Genomic DNA, 23,150 nt, shown 5'->3' on the forward strand with positions numbered 1-23,150 from the left:
GTGCGTTCCACGGGACCGGATGACGTCATCGCGTGCGTTGCGTGCGTTCCACTTTGCGTTTCACAGACCCGGAAGTGGGTCGTGATCGTTGTTCACTCATTCTATTACACTGACTCAAAGTATATACAAGTGGGTGGACAAAACGGGGAGGGGGAAAGGGAAACAGTTAAAAGAGTTCTCTGGAAGGCACTATCTTTACAAGGTAGATGTAAAGTAAAAAACGAAGAAAATATATATTTACATTACAATCTGAGTTTATAAATCTCTTAGTATGTAACCCATTTTCACAAATGAAGAATGCAAATCTATATAAAGACATATGTTTTTCCTTGTTTTACATCTGTGTACAATTTATATAACTCATACCAAAAAATATATATTTTTTGTATACCTAAGACTATATAAAGGAATCTTTAACTAGACATCTCATACAATTACAGTGTAATATACATTATACATATGATGTACAGATGATACTGTAGTTGGTGAAACCCATTTTCATTGCACCTTTGTCTCATTCTTCTTATAGAAAAGAGGTATATATATCTCTAAATAAGTGAATATATTAGAAAAAATGTTGAATTATATGAATAAAAATAAAAATGAAAATAAAAAGAGTCTCCACACAGTTATACGCTATGTTGTTTTGTTTTATTTGTATTTAGCAGATTGTCCCCTATCCTATTTGCATATACCTATTGAAGACAAGAGGAAGTCTTCGGGGATCTACCTGGATACTCCACCTATGATATAGGGGAAGTCCTGGTTTGCTTTCATTTATATTTTCTTTTCACTGGGTTGTGTTCACACATCTTGTTGTTTTTGTTTGTATATTATTATCCTCACTATTGTGACACAACCGTTATGGCAACTTACTCATTTGCAAATATACAAAGGGGTAGAAATGTTAGATTTGAAAAAATGTTTCACCAAAATATAGATAATATCCCTTTAAGAGATTCTGATAATTATTACTTTACCAAATTAGAACGCTTAATGGTAAAAGAAACAAAAAAATGGTGGGAAGTGTCCTATCTGGAAAGCTACCTTAAAGAGGGATTAATCCCTAGGGGATTGAGAGTGGAAAAAATCCCTGCATGTGGTATAGATAATGAGGAATTCCTAAAAAAATGGGACTTAATCTTAGACACATGCTCACAAAACCTTATGAAATTAATAATTGAATTTGAAAAGCAAGGTAGAGAACAAATAGAGACAGATATCAAAACCTTAGAATCTGAGGGAAGTCAGAATATAGAGCCCAATAAATATAAAGAAAAGGAACAAGAAATCTGTAATGTAATTAACAATCTGGAAGAAAGAATATCAGAAACTAAAAATAATAAAATGAAGAGAGATAGAAGAGATAAAACTTTCAACACTTTTTCCACTAGTAACAAAATTAAGAATAAACACAAACGAAATTTTGATAGAGACACCAGAAACTTTGAGGGATCACAGCAAAATACCTCCTTTAGAAGACGAGATACATATAAAAGAAACATTTCACCCACTCGAATAAGAAATCCTTTAATTAATCAGACACAAAATTCACCCTTTAAAATTAGAAGGTATTCTAATAATTACACACGAAGCCCACCTATCACGAGACGCAAAACATTTACTACAAACAATGTCTCACAGACCCAAAATTCCTCTAAACAAAGGGGAAGGAGGGAATCAATTTCCCCAAATCGACGTGACTCCCCCCCAAAGAGATCTTATGCCCAGGCAACAAGAACTAATCTGGAACATACAGATGAGAGGGAAAACCTTTTTTTAGAGTGAGGATCCCATCACAGGGATGGGAGAATAACTCAATTCTTCAAACCACGTTACAATCACCAGGGAATTACATCAGACATCCACTCAATTTCCCCGAAAAGAAAAAGAGTAGAGGAGAATCCACGAAGAGAGGACTCTCTAAGACAAAGACAATAGAGAAGCAATACGGAATTTATAATTTAACTGATATAGAGCTGAGTGATACTGATTTAAAAGCTTTAAGCAAAGGCTTAAAATTTGCCCCTAACCAAAAAATGAATTTCTTTAATACATATATTGATGTCCAAAAATACATTCGTAAAATGACACTAAAAAGATTTTTTCTAAAAAGAGAGATAGAAGAAAGTACAAAAGAAATCACCACAGAACAGAAACAATTCAAAAAGAAATCACATTTCTATCCAGTAGGGGACAGAGGCCCTTTTCTAGAAACATTCAATAATATGGTATGCCATGACCTAGAAAAATTGGAAAAAGAAAAAAACTTAGGAGTGAATAAATACAATATGAGTAAAGAAGAATCAGCAAGCATAACTAAATTACAAAAAATGGACACCATAGTAATAAAGGAAGCTGACAAAGGGGGGGCTATAGTCATTATGACCAGAGAATACTATATGAATGAGGCACATAGAATTTTGGGAGACATAGAAACTTACATTAAACTCACAGGAGATCCAACAAAAAGATTTAACACCATCTTGGGATCTTTATTGGAACAAGCATATAAAAATGATATAATTTCTAAAAACAATAAGGAATATCTCTTCAATAATTTTCCAATAATACCCATTTTTTATTTTCTCCCCAAACTACACAAGAACCCCACAACCCCCCCAGGTAGGCCAATTATCAGTGGCATTAACTCCGTATCTGCCCATCTATCAGAATTTGTAGATCACCACCTTCAGAAATACGCACAAGAAGCACCTTCTTACTTAAAAGACACTGCTCATGTTTTAAGAATTTTGGAGAATGTAATTTGGGAACCCGATTATGTCTGGGTGACCATAGATGTCACGTCACTATACACAATAATAAAACACAACAAAGGTATAGTTGCAGTGGAACGTATTATGGAAAAAGATGAAAATATATCACCAAACTTTCGAAATTTTATTTTAAATAGTATCCACTATATTCTTAAACATAATTATTTTTTCTTTGATGATTCATTTTACCTTCAAACCACCGGTACAGCCATGGGGACCAGGTTCGCCCCCAGCTATGCAAACATATATATGAGGGATTTGGAATCCAACCACATATGGAGTGGGCATAGCTGGGTAGCGAACCTGGTCCTATGGAAACGTTTTATTGATGACATAATACTAATCTGGCGAGGCTCACACGAAGATTTGTCATCATTTATACACTACATCCATCAAAATGACTATGGTTTAAAATTTACACATGAAACCAATATCACTAGCATCAACTTTCTGGATCTAAATCTCTTTATAGAAGATAATCAGATTCAATCAAAATGTTTTTTTTAAAAAACGGAGGGTAATAGTTTTATCCACAGAAAAAGTTGTCACAAAGATAAATGGCTGGAGACTATACCAAGAAGCCAGCTAATACGAGTGAGAAGGAATTGTACAAAGAATTCAGACTTTAGGGAACAAGCCAAACATTTAAAAAATAAATTTGTGGCAAAAAAATATGAAACAACTTTGCTAGACAAAGAAATTAAGGAAATAGGAGAAAAGAACAGAAGAGATTTGATAGTATCTAATCCCAAAAAACATTCTAAGGACAACTATAATTTTTCTTTTACGACCCAATATAATACACAACATTGGAAAATAAAAAAGATTCTCAACAAACATTGGGATATCTTACGTCAGGATCCTATTTTGGGGAAAGTGCTACCAAAAAAAACACCAGTCATTTTCAGGAGAACAAAAAACTTAAAAAATCTATTGGCACCAAGTTATGCTCTAAAAATTCCACGCAAAAGTACGACTCTAAACATCAGTGGTTTTAACCCCTGCAATTCTTGCAAAGCATGCAAAAACCAAAAATTTACCCAAAAAAAAGAATTTATAAGCTTCACTACAAAAGAGAGATTTAAAATAAAATCGAATATAAATTGTAATACGAAAAATGTGGTATACATGCTACAATGCCCTTGCGGGAAACAGTACGTGGGGAGAACATGCAGAAAACTAAAAGAGAGGATATTAGAACATCAAAATAATATCAGGAAAAACTCAACGAAACATATAGTACCACTACATTGCAACACTTGCAATAAATTTGATTGGCGGAGTTTCAGTTTTTTGGGTATAGAACATGTGGACCCATATTGGAGAGGAGGGGATTTGACCAAAAAGCTCTCTCAAAGAGAGACTTTTTGGATCAATAAATTAAAAACACTCCAACCCCTTGGTCTAAATTTAGATATAGATTTATGGAGTTTTTTTGAAGACTAAATACACCATCTTTTTCATATTTTGTTTCTGTGGAATGTTTGGGAATCATTGCACTTTTCTCTCATTCAAAAATTAAAAATTATTATTATGTATATACATTTTTTCATTCTATTCTCATTTCCAATTTAACTTAATTTTTATCCCCATTTTCATCTTTATTTTCATTTTCTATATATATATATTATATATTTTTTATTTTTATTTTTATTTTTATTTTTATTTTTATTTATATTAATATTTATTTTTATTTTTATTTTTATTTTTATTTTTACTTTCACATTTAATTCTATTTTTATGTAATTTTATTTTCATTTTCATTTTATTTTTGTAATTTTATTTTTATTTTTATTTTATTTTTATTTTTATTTTTATCTTTATTTTTATTTTTATTTTTATCTTTTTATTTTCATTTTTATTTTTATTCATATATTTCAACATTTTTTCTAATATATTCACTTATTTAGAGATATATATACCTTTTTTCTATAAGAAGAATGAGACAAAGGTGCAATGGAAATGGGTTTCACCAACTACAGTATCATCTGTACATCATATGTATAATGTATATTACACTGTAATTGTATGAGATGTCTAGTTAAAGATTCCTTTATATAGTCTTAGGTATACAAAAAATATATATTTTTTGGTATGAGTTATATAAATTGTACACAGATGTAAAACAAGGAAAAACATATGTCTTTATATAGATTTGCATTCTTCATTTGTGAAAATGGGTTACATACTAAGAGATTTATAAACTCAGATTGTAATGTAAATATATATTTTCTTCGTTTTTTACTTTACATCTACCTTGTAAAGATAGTGCCTTCCAGAGAACTCTTTTAACTGTTTCCCTTTCCCCCTCCCCGTTTTGTCCACCCACTTGTATATACTTTGAGTCAGTGTAATAGAATGAGTGAACAACGATCACGACCCACTTCCGGGTCTGTGAAACGCAAAGTGGAACGCACGCAACGCACGCGATGACGTCAACCGGTCCCGTGGAACGCACGCAACGTACATGATGACGTCATCCGGCCCCATGCCGCGAAAATGAAAATCGAACACCAGCTGAAAGAACTTCAACACTGAATGGGGATGTATAAAAGGACTGTGGGAGGGATATATTTTATTGCTGCTATTGTATTTTACTGCACTTTATTGACACCAAGTCCCTGAGGAAGTCCAAGCTAAGGACAAAACGCGTAGGACGCTTTATGGTGACATGCTGTTTGTTTTAAACTTGAATGTAAGTTATTAAATACTTTTTTACTCATACTCTGGAAGTGCACTACATTTTTTGTATATATTTTCCCTTTCTTGAGATATATACATCTATGGATTGATGAAATTGTGAGGAGGGACAACACTCTGGACACTGAAGGAAAAATATATCACTCAAGGCTGTTTTATCTCCACAAATTTGTGAGTGACCAATTATGAATACATAACAGTGCCAGTCTCCACACAGTTATACGCTATGTTGTTTTGTTTTATTTGTATTTAGCAGATTGTCCCCTATCCTATTTGCATATACCTATTGAAGACAAGAGGAAGTCTTCGGGGATCTACCTGGATACTCCACCTATGATATAGGGGAAGTCCTGGTTTGCTTTCATTTATATTTTCTTTTCACTGGGTTGTGTTCACACATCTTGTGATTTTTGGATATGTTTGTTCCCTTATTACGCTGTTTCTAAAAATGTGATGTGATGTGTAATTTTAAAGTTATAGAAAATGTGTAAAAAGTTTATTTTTTGCTTGGAGATAATTGAGCTGATTAGTAATTAGCCCAATTATCTCCCAAGCAGAGGGGAGGATTTCACTGTAATGAATGGGAGTGTTTAACTGTGTGTATGTATATGATTGGTTGTTAAGTTTGTGCTTTCAGTGCCCAACAAGGTCCACGTGTGTGGTAACCTTGTTTGAAAATGTGTATAAAAGGAGCAATAAAGCCTCTGTGCATTTTGTTCCTTTTTGACCCTCAACACAGTCTTGTCTCGTGATTAGAGGGGAACTGCTATAATCACACTGGGGATTGCTATACTTTGTATATTCCCTTGAGCTCTAATCACTTAGCTCTTTTAAGAGCCGTTCCTTATACGCTCTCCTGGAGGAGAGGTATTTTCCACATGGTCCTGGAGGACAGAAGCTGATCCGGGGTGGAAGGAAGACGGCGAGACTCCAGTTAAGCTATGGTTAAGCTATGGCGGTTGTGGAGTCTGCGGTGGTTATGATGTCCGGTGCGTTGCGGTGCTTGTGGTCCTCAGTGTAAGCTAGGAACGTCCGTCAATGGAAGGTACTCGGTCAGAGTGCAGGTGATCCGTTACAACAGGTTTTGGCATTACAGCAGTAACTTGTAGAAGATAATAAGGATAGTTGATAATAATCCAAGTAGGATGCAATGCAGGTAAGTACAGGAGAGTTGCTAATAATCCAAATTAGGAAGGAGTAAGGTTTGTAGCAATTTAGGTAGGATGCAATGCAGGTAAGTACAGGAGAGTTGCTAATAATCCAAGTAGGATGCAATGCAGGTAAGTACAGGAGAGTTGCTAATAATCCATATTAGGAAGGAGTAAGGTTTGTAGCAATTTAGGTAGGATGAAATCAGGTAAGTACAGGAGAGCTGATAATCCAAGTAGGATGCAATGCAGGTAAGTACAGGAGAGTTGATAATAATCCAAATAAGGAAGGAGTAAGGTTTGTAGCAATTTAGCTAGGATGCAATGCAGGTAAGTACAGTTTCTCTTACAGGAGTCAGGATCTCTCACAGGTTCCAGGATTTCTCTCAGGAGCCAGGATCTGAAGTCTTAGAATGAACACCAACTTCAATGTAAAGGCCCCTTACTTAGTTGGGTGTGTCCATTTATAGCAGAACTTGTTTCATACTCACAGGTGAGTATGAGGAGACTAGTGGCTAGGGAGGCCACTAGAGGTGAAAACCAGGAATTACATTTAAAGGGATGGTAATAAACAAAAAAATCTTGTTTGTCAGTATAGGACCATGACACTATGGGACTGTAATACGGAGGTGGAACGCGTTTGCATTCCACTGTCGAACAAGGAACTGAACACAGAACTTTAAGAGTTGGAAAGCAGGTGCGTTCCACGACCGGATCATGATGACGTTCACGCTAGTATGTAAACAAGGCTTGACACGCAGACGGAAATCATACGAATTTAGGTGGGATACCCCACACGCTCCATCCCGATTGGCTTGAAGGCATTTGGAGACAGAACTGTATCATACAAGCTGGATTTCCCTGACGAAGTTGAAGCAAAGACGAAATGCATAGAGCAGCTGGACACTTTATCTTTTATTTTATTGTATTTGTTTAATTTTATTTGCTTACTTGTGGTTCCTGGTGGGTGCAAATTGACTTTTCCTGTGGAGCAGAAGAATCATGTGATTCTGATGGGCTTTTAACTCTTTACTCTCTTGTGAGTGCAACTTAATAAAGTGTTCATTTGTGTCATACAGTTTTGCACTATGTTTTTGTTTTTCTTTTTTCCAAATAAGCATAAGAAGTTGGGAAAGGAGAAAGAAAAGAAGTTTAAAGGACCACTATAATGCCAGGAAAACATACTTGTTTTCCTGGCACTATAGTGCCCTAAGGGTGCCCCCACCCTCAGGGTCCCCCTCCCGCCGGGATGGATGGAGAGTAAAGGGTTAAAACTTACCTTTATTCCAGCACCGGGCGGGGAGCTCTCCTCCTCTCCGCCTCCGATCCTCCCTTTCAGCTGAATGCGCATGCACGGCAAGAGCTGCGCGCGCATTCAGCCGGTCGCATAGGAAAGCATTTACAATGCTTTCCTATGGACGCTTGCATGCTCTCACTGTGATTTTCACAGTGAGAATCACGCAAGCGCCTCTAGCGGCTGTCAGTGAGACAGCCACTAGAGGATTTGGAGGCTGGATTAACCCTATTATAAACATAGCAGTTTCTCTGAAACTGCTATGTTTATAAAAAAAAGGGTTAATCCTAGAGGGACCTGGCACCCAGACCACTTCATTAAGCTGAAGTGGTCTGGGTGCCTAGAGTGGTCCTTTAATCCTGGTTTATACATTCTGCCTGTTTTATTCTACACTTTTGGGTGAATTTTAGTTTTTAGCTTTTTATAGTGTTCTTTTTATCTGCACCATTTGTGGTTCCTCTTTGTTTTTTATTTTGTAGGCTGTGCTTTTCATCTATCCCATGGAACATGTGACTTTAGCAGCCCAGAACTCCATTCAAGGGTCAATTTTAGACTCTATAGTTCATACTCTATTGAGTATCTGCAAGATGTGGTGGACAAATCCAATCCATGGAGGCTCCACCTCGCAACTTTCAGGACTTAAAGGGTCTGCTGCTAATGTGCCGGTTGTTACCACAGAACACGTTTAGAGGTCTTGTGGAGTCCATGCCTCGACACATCAGAGCTGTTTTGGCAGCACGAGGAGGAACTGCATGATATTAGGCAGGTAGTTTTAATATTGTGGCTGATCAGCATCTAGTCATTAACAGCAGTGTAAGTCATTTATCTGGTGCGCCTACCTCTCCAAGTAGGTACCACATCAATTTCACACCCTCAGATACTATTGCCAGCATTTCTAACAGTAGATGTTGTAGCCCTGCTCCTTTTAAGCATATTCCATTAAGCCACTCCCACTTCATTGCACCATCATGTCATTTCTGACACCCACTCACATTTTGGGGGTGTGGTTATCAAGGAAACACACAAGGCCTATACATACATCTGTTCAGTGCGCTGCTGTGGTTTCCCTCTGGTTACGTAAGAGTGCACTCTATACTGTTTGTTACCGTTTTTTTTTATGCTTACGTCTCCTGACTATTCTGATTTATGTATTCCTGACCTTGGCTTATCTAATTGAATTTGTGTACCTCTTTTATCCTGGACCTTTGGCTGTTTATTGACATTGCTATTTCTATAGTGAAAAGATGATTTTTATTTGGTTATAAAAATGTGTTGCACATTTTTTGGGGGGAATATTTCAATAATAATGATTCAAACCTAGAATTTAAATGACATAACAATAGCAGTATTTTTTTTTTTTTTTTTTTTAACTATGCTCTCATTACTTAGGAGTTATTATTATAAAAAGTATTGTCCCCCTATAGCAAACAACAGCCCAATTTGAGTTACTGTCCTGATCATATGAATGTTCCCCTTGAATTTCTGATACACAGATGTTATTGTTCTACCATGCATGATTTTGAGGATCAGTCTACTGATGTAACTAGTGAACTGCTGGCTAGGCTTTATCCTAGTAATTGTTTTCCAGAAAGTTTACATTTATACTAAAAAAACAAAATTGCATATTTCAAATAAAAATGCTAAATTAATAAATAAAACAGACATAAATTAAATTAGAGAAGACTATTTTTACAACAGACTATGGTGTTAAAATCAAAAGAGTTAGATATAACATTGCAATTAATTATATTTTATGGTGATGAAGGTTATTATATCTTGCATGAAGGCGTAAACTTTGTCATTCCAAAAAATGCTAAATTACAATGATTTCTGTCTTTAAGCAATACTAGAAAAAATACTACAACTCAACGTGGATATCTACTATTTGGCAGAGCTGATGCTCAGCAGATTGCTGCAAATGTTGCCAGTTTGTTGTTATATCCAGAACAATTTTCTTACAGATTACATATCCTTTTGAAAATGCAAAAAACACTATAAAGTTCAATTTTAAAAATGTTATATATCTGAATGTGTAGATAAACATATGTTTCAGTTTTTACCTCCATTTTTCAGTGAAGGGTTACATTTTTTTTTGCAGTGCATAAGATAGGTACATACAGCCTGAGGTACCCCAACAACAGTCCTCTGGCATCTTATCAAGCTGTACAAGTGGGGTAGGAGAATGAACATGCACAATATTTTTGTATGATAACATGCGTGAAACCTGAACCTCAGCGTGAACAAATGTAAAGTGGAGCGCTTATATGCTTGTATCAGTAGCCTGGTATTTTACATAAGACTGTTCATTGTGAGCTTGAGGATGGCATATCGTGTATGTTTGTCTATTCATGTAGAGTATGTGTAGGTGAACGTGCTACATACATGTTGGAGGCATCTTGCGTGCTTTGTTTTTTTTTCTTTTTTGTTGTGCAGCCAAATACATCTAAGCTCATAGTGTCACTGTAATGAAACCAAGTCTAGCCAAACCGTTTTCGGTAGTTTCCTCCCGAAATGTCAGAGTCTAAGAAAGTGAGAGTTCTGTTCGGCAGTTACAGGAAACGAAGTCCATACGAAATATAACAGCTTCCCAAGATAATTCCCTTGGTAAAGCATACGAATTCCAAATAACAGTCAGAGTCCAGGGTCAGGATACAAGTAGAACTAACGTTTATTCACATACATGGCTTTTTATGCAGGTCCCCATGCAAGGGGACATCCCACAGGGAGGAGTAACATTTATCCAATCCTGAACAGTAAAAATATAAAACACACCCAATACAAACAGGCAGTTCCCTCCCTTAGTCCTGGAGATAATCAGGTCTGATATAGTAACAACCTAATTATCTCCAGGCTGAAAATTCACTGTTTTCCCCAATTTCTGGAACACCCCTTTATACCTGGGGTATCCCCACAAATCCTATGTCCCCTGATAGCCCCGATCTGGGTGACCAACATATCCAAATTTCACCCAGATCGGTTCAGGGGTTCGCAAAAAGTATGGAAGTCCTTTGTGACCGGTTCACTGTGGGTGGGCTGCCCAAAATAGTTCCAGAGGTTCGTGGGGTTTTGCCGGTCACTTTAGAAAAAGGGAAAAAACGAATAAAAGTACCGAATGAATTCCCCTGGCTCCTAGCAGCGATTGTTCCCCTCATTCGTGTGCATATTTGTACCGAATAGCGCTCTTCTAGCTAATCGGTATCAATAGTTCCAGCGTTCGTATGATTGAGACCGGTGTTTGGGAAGTCGAGTGTCCGATTTTAGTTCCAGACACTCGACGACCAAGTCCCGCTGCCTTTGTTTGACGAAAAAAAGATGGCTGCGGTTTTCTCTGCCACGTGGCGTTCGGTAGTACGAACGCTGACCGCACACATAGAGGGTGAAAGTGATGCCGGCTTTGAAGTTAAGTGAGCCAGGGGTGGTCTTTGTTCGGCAGTCCCATCTGCCGAATGAAAATACACAGGAAAGCAAGAAATATGCAAAAAAATACCGAACAAATAGTAATTTCTTCACACTGCTCCCCTATCCATAGGTCGGCATACCCGCCTAGACCCTGTCGGGTTGGCTTGGGGATGTCCGAGAAAAGTCGATGTTTAGGAGTCCAGTTCGGTCTGGCGTGACAGGCCATCCGCATTACCATTTTGTTTGCCGGGCCGGTACTGCATAGTAAAATTATAAGGTTGAAGGGCCAGGCTCCACCGTAATAGCCTGGGATTGTCCCCAGCTACCCGGTTAAGCCATACCAGGGGGTTGTGGTCAGTCATAAGAGTAAATGCCCGCCCATACAAATAGGGCTGAAGCTTCTTGAGTGCCCACACGAGGGCCAAGCATTCTTTTTCTACGGTGGCATAGCTGACTTCTTGGGGTAAAAGTTTACGGCTGAGGTATGCCACCGGGTGTTCCATGCCGTCTGTTCCCACTTGGCTTAGCACGGCTCACAGCCCAAACATGGAGGCATCTGTGTGTACAAGAAATTGTTTAGTGTAGTCGGGTGCTGCCAACACAGGAGCCTCACTCAATGCAGCTTTAAGCTTCTGGAAAGCGTCCGTGCACTCTGGGGTCCAGGAGACCTGTTTGGGAAGGGCCTTTTTGGTAAGGTCGGTGAGGGGTTTGGCCAGGGCGCTGTACTCTGGGACAAACTTTCTATAATAACCGGCCGTCCCTAAGAAGGCTAGTACCTGGGTTTTGGTCCGGGGCTGGGGCCAATTAGCTATGGCCTCTACCTTAGCTGGCTCTGGACGCTGTCTACCGGAGCCCACCCGGTGGCCGAGATACTGTACCTCGGCCAGGCCTACGTGACATTTGTCGGGTTTCAATGTGAGCCCTGCGAGGTGGATTCGTTTGAATACCCTGGACACATGACCCAGATGGTCTCCCCATGTGCGGCTGTAGACGGCAATATCATCTAGATACGCGCATGCGAAGTCCTGAAACCCCTCCAGGAGCCTATCGGCCATCCTCTGAAACGTAGCCGGGGCATTCTTCATCCCAAAGGGCATAACCTTGAATTGGTATAGCCCGAAAGGGGTGACGAATGCCGACTTGGGGATGGCCGCAGGCTCCAAGGGGATCTGCCAATAACCTTTGCACAGGTCCAGGGTAGTCAAGTAGTTCCCCCCCGCCATACGGTCTAAGAGCTCATCTATTCTGGGCATGGGGTAGGCGTCTGTTATGGTACGATCGTTAAGCCTCCGATAGTCTACACAGAAGCGTGTGGTGCCGTCGCGCTTCGGTACTAGTACTACCGGGGAGGCCCAAGGGCTTTGAGAGGGTTCTATTACCCCTAGTTGTAACATATCCCTTAACTCAGTGAGCATACTCTCACGCACTGCTTCCGGGATCCGATATGGTTGTTGCCGCAGTGGCGTCTCTCCCTGGGTTTCCACGCGGTGTACCGCAGCGGAGGTATAGCCTGGGGTGGCTGAAAACATCTCTCGGTATTCCTGCAGCAGTTGAGTAGCCTCACCCTTCTCTATGGGGTTTAAATTTTGACCCAAGCTTACTTGGTCAATAGTACAGGGGGCGGTGTCTAGTAAATCAGGGAGGGGTAGTCCTTCACTATCCTCTGTGGCGGGGGCACACACGGCGCCCACATCCTCTGTTCTCTCAAAATATGGTTTGAGCATGTTCACATGGAAGGCTTTGGTCAGCCTTTCATCTGAGCATTTGCTCACGATGTAGGTAGTCTCGCTAACCCGTTCTACTACCTTAAAGGGTCCCTGCCAGGCTGCTTGCAGCTTATCCTTTTTAACTGGTCTCAGAGCTAATACCTTCTGCCCTAAGTCCAGTACTCTATCATGGGCTCCCCTATCGTACCATTTCCTCTGGTCTTCCTGGGCCGTCTGCAGGTTCTCCCTAACCGATTCGGTGAGAGCCCGCAGACGGTCCCGGAACTCCAGAACATACTGGACTATAGGGACTCCCCCCTCATCTGTGTTGCCCTCCCAGTGTTCCCGTACGAGCTCCAGTGGGCCCCGAACTTTTCTCCCGTACAGGAGTTCGAAGGGGGAAAACCCAGTGGAGGCCTGGGGCACCTCCCGGTAGGCAAACAGAAGGTGGGGAAGGAATTTTTCCCAATTCTTGTGGGACTCTGTAAAGGTTTTTAGCATCTGTTTTAGAGTGCCATTGAAACGTTCACAGAGCCCGTTAGTCTGGGGATGATACGGGGCGCTGAACAGGGGTTTCACTCCACAGCTCTGCCACAATTGTTGTGTCAGGGTAGCCGTGAACTGGGTTCCCCGATCGGAAAGGATCTCCTGCGGGAAACCCACTCGGGTGAATATCTGAATAAGGGCCTCTGCCACGGTCTCTGCCTCTATATTGGTGAGGGCGATTGCCTCCGGGTATCTAGTGGCGTAGTCGACTACCGTTAGTATGAACTTTTTGCCCGACTGGCTGGGTCGGCTGAGGGGTCCTATTAAATCCACCGCTACTCGGTGAAAGGGCTGTTCTATAATGGGCAATGGGTGGAGTTTGGCCTTCCGAAGGTCTCCCCTTTTCCCTACCCTTTGGCAGACGTCGCACGTCCTGCAATAATACTTGAGGTCCTGAGTGACCCTGGGCCAGAAGAATGTTTGGGTTAACCTGTCCCTTGTCTTTTTGACCCCTAAATGTCCTGCTAGGGGAATGTCATGACTGAGTTTTAACAACTCAGCCCGGAATTTACGGGGTACAATTAACTGTCTTTTGATGACCTGGGTGGCCCCCTGTCCCACCCCCTCGGTCACTCTATACAGCAACCCCTTATACCACTCAAACTTTTCGTGCGGGTTGTTCCCTGGGGTAACGGCCGCTGCCTTCCTATAACCCTCTAATGTGGGATCGGTACGCTGCTCTTGTTCAAACCCCTGGGGGGTATCCCAGAAAGGAAAGGGGGGATCGGGTAAGGGGGGTATGTCGACTCTTACCTGGTTTTCCTCAGAGTGCAGCGGAGCTTCCAGTCTGGCTTGAGCTCGGGTGGTAACCGGGTATGCCTCGGCAGGGGTGTCTCGGGCTAGTTGAGAGGTTAAGCATCCCACATCATTTCCCAACAAAACCTCGGCGGGCAGTTCTTGCATAATCCCAACCTCCAGCTGTTTGGACCCAGAACCCCAATCGACAAGGATATTAGCGGTGGGCAGTTTGTGGATAGCGCCCCCAGCCACCCTCACAGCGACTGTGCGTCCGGTGCGAGCTTGTGCTCTGATCGTGTGAGGTTGCACCACAGTCAAAGTAGCCCCAGAGTCTCTCAGCGCCCGGGCCCCCACGCCATCCACGGTAATCCATTGGCGGTGGTGGTCCCGGTTGTCACCCCCAGCTTGAACTGGGTTGACCTCGTGTAACACACTCCACTGTTCTTCTTGGTTAGGGACCTGGGTTGTGCCTTCTTGTTGCACACAATGGGCAGCTGCCCTGGGTTGTTGTGGGGGTTGCCGTTCCCAGCTTCCCCGGTTTAAGCGAGGGCACTGATTCTTATAATGTCCTGGTTGCTTGCAATAATGGCACACTGCAGGGGGTCGAGGTGTGTTTGCTGGGTTCGGTGAGGGGTTATTCATGTAGGGTCTAGGAGGGGTAGGGGTTGTTGGAGCCGTGTAATTAGGCTTAAAAGATGGTCTGCTCACCCCTTGCTCCTTCCTCCTGTTATCCTGGTACTCATCCGCTAGCCTGGCCGCTTCTTCCACAGTTTTTGGTTTTCTATCTTTAACCCAGTCCTTTATGTCCTCTGCAGAGTGATTAAAAAATAGCTCCAGTAACATTAGCTGCAACGCATCCTCCAGGGTGGTTGCTTGGCAGCCCTTCATCCAATTGCGGGCCGCCCGTTGTAGCCGAAAAGCCCATTCTGTATGGGAATCTTTCCCAGTCTTCCTCAGCTCTCTAAACTTTTTCCGGTATGCCTCCGGAGTTACAGCATATCTGGCCAACAAAATGTCTTTTACTTTTTCATAATTGTGTATGTCCCCCTCAGGTACTGCTCGCAGCGCCTCGGCTGCTCTACCTGACAATTTACTGCTAATGACTGCAGCCCATTTTGCGGAGTCTAATCCCTCCAGTGCACATTGGCGTTCAAAGTCTTGCAAGTAACTGTCAATTTCCATCTCATTGTCATTAAAAGATTTAAAGGCTGCATAATTTACCTTCTTTGGTATTTCCCCAGTACTTCCCGGGGAGTGTAGTAAATCTCCCTGTGACGGTCTGTCCCGGTCCTCTCGCTCTTTTTGCGATTGTCTGGCTTGTGCCATGACCTGCAGAACCGCCTCTGTAGTTGGGCTGGGTCCCAATAGACTGAGTATCCATCGGATGTCCTTTTGCATCACGTTTTCTTCCTCTTGATCCATTTCTGTATTACTGGTATTATCGCTCTGTATTAATTCTGCAATTAACGTGGCTTTTGTCTTGTTACTTGCCACTCTGCCTCGAGCTTCCAGTAAATCCTTTAGTGTGGTTCTTTTAAGTAGCTGGTACTGCTGAGCCATTCATTCCCTTGCTTGGTTTGCAATGTCCATTCGGGATTCGAATCCCTCCGCTTGCCACCAGTTGTAAGGAAACCAAGTCTAGCCAAACCGTTTTCGGTAGTTTCCTCCCGAAATGTCAGAGTCTAAGAAAGTGAGAGTTCTGTTCGGCAGTTACAGGAAACGAAGTCCATACGAAATATAACAGCTTCCCAAGATAATTCCCTTGGTAAAGCATACGAATTCCAAATAACAGTCAGAGTCCAGGGTCAGGATACAAGTAGAACTAACGTTTATTCACATACATGGCTTTTTATGCAGGTCCCCATGCAAGGGGACATCCCACAGGGAGGAGTAACATGTATCCAATCCTGAACAGTAAAAATATAAAACACACCCAATACAAACAGGCAGTTCCCTCCCCTAGTCCTGGAGATAATCAGGTCTGATATAGTAACAACCTAATTATCTCCAGGCTGAAAATTCACTGTTTTCCCCAATTTCTGGAACACCCCTTTATACCTGGGGTATCCCCACAAATCCTATGTCCCCTGATAGCCCCGATCTGGGTGACCAACATATCCAAATTTCACCCAGATCGGTTCAGGGGTTCGCAAAAAGTATGGAAGTCCTTTGTGACCGGTTCACTGTGGGTGGGCTGCCCAAAATAGTTCCAGAGGTTCGTGGGGTTTTGCCGGTCACTTTAGAAAAAGGGAAAAAACGAATAAAAGTACCGAATGAATTCCCCTGGCTCCTAGCAGCGATTGTTCCCCTCATTCGTGTGCATATTTGTACCGAATAGCGCTCTTCTAGCTAATCGGTATCAATAGTTCCAGCGTTCGTATGATTGAGACCGGTGTTTGGGAAGTCGAGTGTCCGATTTTAGTTCCAGACACTCGACGACCAAGTCCCGCTGCCTTTGTTTGACGAAAAAAAGATGGCCGCGGTTTTCTCTGCCACGTGGCGTTCGGTAGTACGAACGCTGACCGCACACATAGAGGGTGAAAGTGATGCCGGCTTTGAAGTTAAGTGAGCCAGGGGTGGTCTTTGTTTGGCAGTCCCATCTGCCGAATGAAAATACACAGGAAAGCAAGAAATATGCCAAAAAATACCGAACAAATAGTCATTTCTTCACAGTCACAATAGCAACAAGAAGCAGACATAATATATAATTCACATGGCATTGTTAAAATTGGCAAATTTTTACAGGTTTTTTAAGTTATGTTAGATTATATGAGCAAGTTTTTATACGGAGCTTAAGGTTATTAATGAGATATACATTGAAATGCGTTTGGTAAGCATGAACAGGTTTGTTCTGAACAGGTTAGGCGACAAAAATAAGTTGCAAGAGTGCACTGAGGACGGACAGCAGCTAAAAAATAGCCTGCCCTTCGGTGGGTCCCCGCTCAGAACTCAAGCTGGTTTTAACTCATCTTGTGCCATTACAGAGAGAACATCTCTGAAGCATATCAGACTGGTCCCACCCATACGGGCAGTCCAGATCCGAAATGCCAGCAAGTTCCCTCTGCACGAGAGATACAGCAACCCCAGTCGATTGTTTCAACCTTGTTAGGCATCATCAGTGAGGCATACCCAGGGCAGGCAGAAATTCAACAGGTTAGCGATTAGTGTGCGCTGCACACCTTTGGTTACTACAGAAGAAGTTACAAATCTTTATAGTTTTAGGAAAGTGTACATTTACACATGCTAGGTAAGTATCAATGCTGGTATAGTTAGCCTAAGGAGATTATCCAGTCATGTAGAATTGACATAGTGTGAAGATAGCATGCTATGCGTACGTATGTGCTCTTTTCGGTATTAAAGGGTCATTATGCCTGTGTAGCATTCAGGGGGTAAAAAAGTGACACATAAAATAGCAGTATAACATACTGCTTGGCACATGAGGGCAAGGATATAACATGTGAGGCTAGAACATGTGAGGCTAGGTCCCACAGAGATGGTGCAAGCCATGGGTCTAGGGTGAGTATTAAGACAAGAGAGTTTAGCCCACGCTCGTCAGAAAATGGGAACTACCTTGACATGCAGCCCCTGACCCCTGCAACTGTACCCCACCAACCCCAGGCCCCCTGAAAGCCCCATGCACCAGTCCCGTGAGTCCCAGCGTTGGTTATGACCAGGGCTTGTTCTCGAGGTCTCAAAAGAGGTTGCTGTGGTTCAAATGTTGGTGAGATCCTCTGAGGGAGTGAGTGGTGTCCAGGAGACTGTCCCAGTTTGGGCCATGGCCCAGGAAGGTAGTGGGTTGGTGCTGGTCCGGGTCTTCTGCGGCAAAGTGATTGCCGCGTAACCTGCTTTACGTGCTGTGCCAGGGCGTCGTCTCGGGGTCACAGTAGTGTGATGTAAGGATGGTGCCCATGGCACTTCAGCAGGTGTGTGCAGGTTACAGGTCAGTTTGGACCAGAAGATCTCAAATAGGGCGTCCAGCTTCTCCAGGATGGTCAGTTGCGTGCCCTGGGGTGCTGAAGTGCACATGGTGTCCGCCATCTTTGTTACTGCAGGTTGGCTGCTACAGATGGGTAATCGCAATAGCGATTCTAATGAGGCACGGATAGAAGGTGCCGGGATAACCCTCACCAGCGGGTGGGGGGGGGGTGGAGAGTACAAGTTAGGTCTCTGTACGAGGTGTGTGGCAACGAGCTGCGGGATTGTCCGCCTCCCTAACTGTGAGTAGGCCTCTGGTAGGCCTCAGTTCCACCTCCAGAGAATGCCGCCGGTCTCGGTCAGGAACATAGGTAGGTGAGATGCAGTGTCTGTCTCTCCACTTAGTAAACTCACGGCAGTAATGTGTAATAATAGCTGTTTTAGAGCCAGTCTGCACGGAGCTCACAAAGTATGCAACCAGTCGGCTTGGCTGCTAGGCTCCGCCCCCCAGGGTTAAATTTTTTTAATTACATTTAATTGTGGGTGACTTTTTTATTTATCCAATCCTCTGGCTTTTTCTTTTTATATTCAACTGTATTTGTCCTACCATTATCTATGAATAAGCCTGTCAAGTGTATAGTGTAAGATTTGGCTGCACCAGTAGTTTTCCTGTGATTTGCTTAATATACTGATTTTATAAACATAGAATAAATATTTATTTTTGCCTTTAGGTCTGTTGACTATTTCTGTTTAAAGGTTTAGAGAAAGTATTTCCTTTTTACCAAGTAATTGAAACAGTCTGGTTAAATTGGTATGAGCTTCCACTGATGGCTAATGATAATAGTTAGTGCTCGACCTGTAGACTGGTCAATACTCCTTCTCTCCAGTTCCCTCCTTGTGGTATTGGGTAATAGGTGAGCCAACATTTGATACCATTCCCCAATACTTTTTTTTGCCTAGCTAGAAAGCAGAATCAATTGGGCCCATATCTGATAGGAAATGTGAGAGGTGTCCTAAATCTTACCATTCATGCTGCTCATTTCATAAATAAAACTACTTTTTCTTGGTAGGTGCAATCTGGAGGGTAGGTGCAATTTGGAGCTCTCTTACTCATCCAGGTCACATATTATCTGGTGGTTAGGTAAATTTGTGATAGACCTTTTATTCCTGGCTTTCACTACTTCTATGAGAGATAACCACTGGTTAGGGTCTACTGTAAAACCAAGAAGTTCATTGGGTAACTCAAAATTCTCTGACCAACAGATGCAAATTTCAATGCAGGTCAGCCACATGTGGTATATTGTCATTAAGGGAACATAATATTTTGAGATTCACAAGATATTTAAAACACCTACTTCTACACTGCCCTAACATTAACTATAACACTAACCGTAACATTTAAAAAAAAGATCATGTAATATAAAGGATACATGTATCAAGCAAGCGGTGAAGCATGTATTAAGGATCAGGAAACATTCCACTTGACCTTCGGTGGTTTATTATGTCAAGAGAAAACCTCTATGGCATTACCCTTAACATTTTCCCCACAGTACTGTTCAGTAGCATTCCTGATTTAGCAGAGTCATCAAATTAAAACAAGTAAAATAAGAGAAGAGCAACATACCTTGATAACCTTACGCTGTAAAAAAAAGCTCAGAAGAAACAAAAAAGCTAAAATACAGCAAAACTTGTAGTGGTCCCTCATAGTGCAAAATACCACTGAAAACCTAGGAAAGATGAAAACAGTGTTATATTAATACAGTACCACAGTATATAGGTTTTACCATCCACTATATTATTTTATTATGATCAATATGCTGATAACCACCCCATGTAAAGGGGTGAATGGTGCCTGGGAAGATCCATCAACCAATACATGTGTCTCCCCTCTGTCAACTGGGGCAATGTTTAATTGCCCCACACTGATTTATTATATGTAACAGGCACTCAGAATGAGCCCTGTCATCTGGTTGCTTATTATCCCCCATGCTCCTAAAATTCCACTTGTGTGATTGATCACACCACGGTCTTAACATGGATACTGGTGTCTGATTGCTGTATATGACATCTGTGAGCCTACAGCCAGGGGAATCACATGACCCAAATGTTTACCAGCCCCATTGGTCCTGTTCACTCACTTGTAGCCCTGGACAAATTCAGGGCTGATATGATGATGGCGGGCAGCAAATGGCACCTATGAACAGAACAGTACTGCTCGTAACAAAGCTCCCCACCATTTTCAATCCCCAAACTCAGTGTCCATGTCCACAATGCACCACACACAGGGGACATAGACAGCCTGCTGCTAGGTCCACCTTATGAGTACCTAAGAGGGCGGGCACTTCGGTCTAGATGTGCATTCTGTCTCTGCGGAAAGCAAACTGAAAAGTAGCATTTTAGTTATATTAGGTTTTACTTTTATTTTTCCTTTACAGGTTTATTTTTTTTCTCATATATATCACTTCCTTTGGCGTCATATCCTATGATGTCACTCATATATAATTAATTACGCAAATTAGCATGGGTGTTATTTTTTTTCCAAGAAAGGTGGCATCATAAAGCTCATGAAGAAGAAGCAGTGATTTCACCTTCATTCCTGAAAACATGCATTCATTCATTCACCCAAACATAGCAAAAATTACTTAGCAACCCAATTCATAGAATCATGTACCCATTTATCCACTTATGTGGGTATTTGTACCTAATCACCTTTATGCACAAAACATGTATCCACTTAACCTGCAGCTGAAGACCTGCACATACTAATTTGAATTCCAGAAAACGTGCACCATTTACTCCTATACATAAACACATGCACCCACTTACTTTTATATGTGAAAACACGTACCCACTCACCCTTATACATGAAAACATGCACAAATTCAACCTCACTGATAATATCTTTTACTCATCAGCCAACATATGGACACATACCCCTGCCCACACATACAAATGAAAATATGCACTCACTGGGGACACAAAAGAAAAGAAGAAAAAAAAAGTTTAAAAATAAAGAAATGTTGAAATATACTATACTATCCATTAAATATGAATCATAGTTTTATTTAGTCTTTAATATATGTACATTAATAAAACACTCCATATTAAAACATATTCATAGTTAAGACACCCGATAAAGTCCCTATAGGGAAGTACCTCAGGAATCCACCGGGTTCTCTCCTTTCGAACTATTATTCGGGAGGAGAGTGAGGGGGGATTTAATTTGGGAACACTGGGAGGGAGAAGAGACTATTAACGGCACCCCCATCGTACCCTATGTGCTAGAGTTTAGGGATCGCCTGGAGTTGCTGACCCAGAACGTACGCGACAACCTCCAGGCGGCCCAACAAAGGCAGCGCAGATGGTACGATAAGGGAGCCAGGGACCGCAGCTTTCAGGTGGGGCAAAAAGTGCTAATTTTACGACCCGTCCACAAGGACAAGCTGTAGGCTTCCTGGCAGGGCCCATACAAGGTGGTAGAGCAGATCTGTGATACCACCTATGTGATCGGTCCGGTCACAGGCGCGGGAGGCAAGCGCATGCTCCATGTGAACATGCTCAAGCCATACCACGAACGCACAGAAGAGGTAACCGCGATCTGTGCACCTGCCACTGAAGATTATGATAATTTGCCACTCCCAGATCTCTTAGACCAAGAGGGCCAGAGCGGAGACCTGGGAGAAGTACAGTTAGGAGAGCGGTTAAACCCCCAGGAGCGAACCCAAGTCCAAAGACTAATCCAGGAAAAGGGGGCCACTTTTTCCAACCTACCCGGGTACACTCCGTTAGCCACTCACAAGGTAGAAACCCTAGACCAGACTCCCCTTCGCCAAACCCCTTATTGCATTCCCGAATCAGTTAAAGAAAGTATGCGGAAGGAGATTGAATAAATGCTGCAGTTAGGGGTAATAGAACATTCTGACAGCCCCTGGGCCTCCCCGGTAGTACTAGTACCGAAACGGGACGGCACGACTAATTTCTGTGTGGACTACCGGAGGCTCAATGATAAAATAACCTCAGACGCCTACCCTATGCCCCGGATAGACGAGCTCCTAGACAAAATGGGCAGAGGCCAGTACCTCACTACAATAGATCTGTGCAAAGGGTACTGGCAAATTCCACTAGCCGAGGACGCCATCCCCAAGTCGGCATTTGTCACCCCGTTTGGCCTGTATCAGTTTAAGGTCATGCCATTCGGGATGAAAAATGCCCCGGCTACCTTTCAGAGGATGGTAGATCGGCTACTAGATGGGTTTCAGGAGTATGCGTGCGCATACTTGGATGATATAGACATTTTTAGCTGCTCCTGGCCCGAACACCTGACCCACATAGGAGCCGTACTGGACCGGATTAGGGAGGCTGGACTGGCCCTAAAGCCCAGTGAGTGCCATATAGGAATGGCAGAAGTTCAATACTTAGGGCACAGAGTAGGAAGCGGGCTACAGAAACCAGAGCCCGCTAAGATAAAGGCAGTAGCCCAGTGGCCAACCCCCGCATTAAAACCCAGGTCCTCGCATTCCTGGGTACCGCAGGGTACTACAGGAAATTTGTAGCTAACTACAGCACCCTAGCTAAACCTCTCACTGATTTAACCTGTAAAAACCTCCCCAAGATAGTATGGGCCCCAGAGTGTGAACAGGCGTTCCAACAGCTCAAGACGGCGCTCATTAAATCACCTGTACTCTCTGCTCCTGATCCAACTAAACACTTTCTCGCCCATACAGATGCTTCTATGTTTTAGATTGGGAGCAGTACTGAGCCAAGTCGGAGCAGATGGTGGCGAGCATCCCGTAGCTTATCTAAGCCAAAAACTTTTGCCCAGGGAAGTGAGCTACGCCGCCATTGAATAGGAGTGCCTGGCTGTGGTGTGGACCCTCAAAAAACTGCAACCCTATTTGTATGGACAACCGTTTACATTACTCACAGA

The 23,150-nt window shown here is 42.2% G+C and overlaps 1 protein-coding gene across 1 annotated transcript in view; it reads right to left on the bottom strand.

Annotated features, from left to right (window-relative positions):
* The window catches only part of LOC134577420 (NXPE family member 2-like), a 95,042-nt gene extending 75,096 nt beyond the window's left edge, over positions 1-19,946 (bottom strand). The window contains exon 1 of the mRNA XM_063436148.1: positions 19,848-19,946. Coding sequence (XP_063292218.1) covers positions 19,848-19,928 — 81 coding nt within the window. The 5' untranslated portion in view covers positions 19,929-19,946. The remainder of the gene's footprint in view (positions 1-19,847) is intronic.
* Between the last annotated feature and the right edge of the window lie 3,204 nt (positions 19,947-23,150).

Source organism: Pelobates fuscus, chromosome 11 (assembly GCF_036172605.1).
Source record: "Pelobates fuscus isolate aPelFus1 chromosome 11, aPelFus1.pri, whole genome shotgun sequence".
NCBI classification, from domain to species: domain Eukaryota; kingdom Metazoa; phylum Chordata; class Amphibia; order Anura; family Pelobatidae; genus Pelobates; species Pelobates fuscus.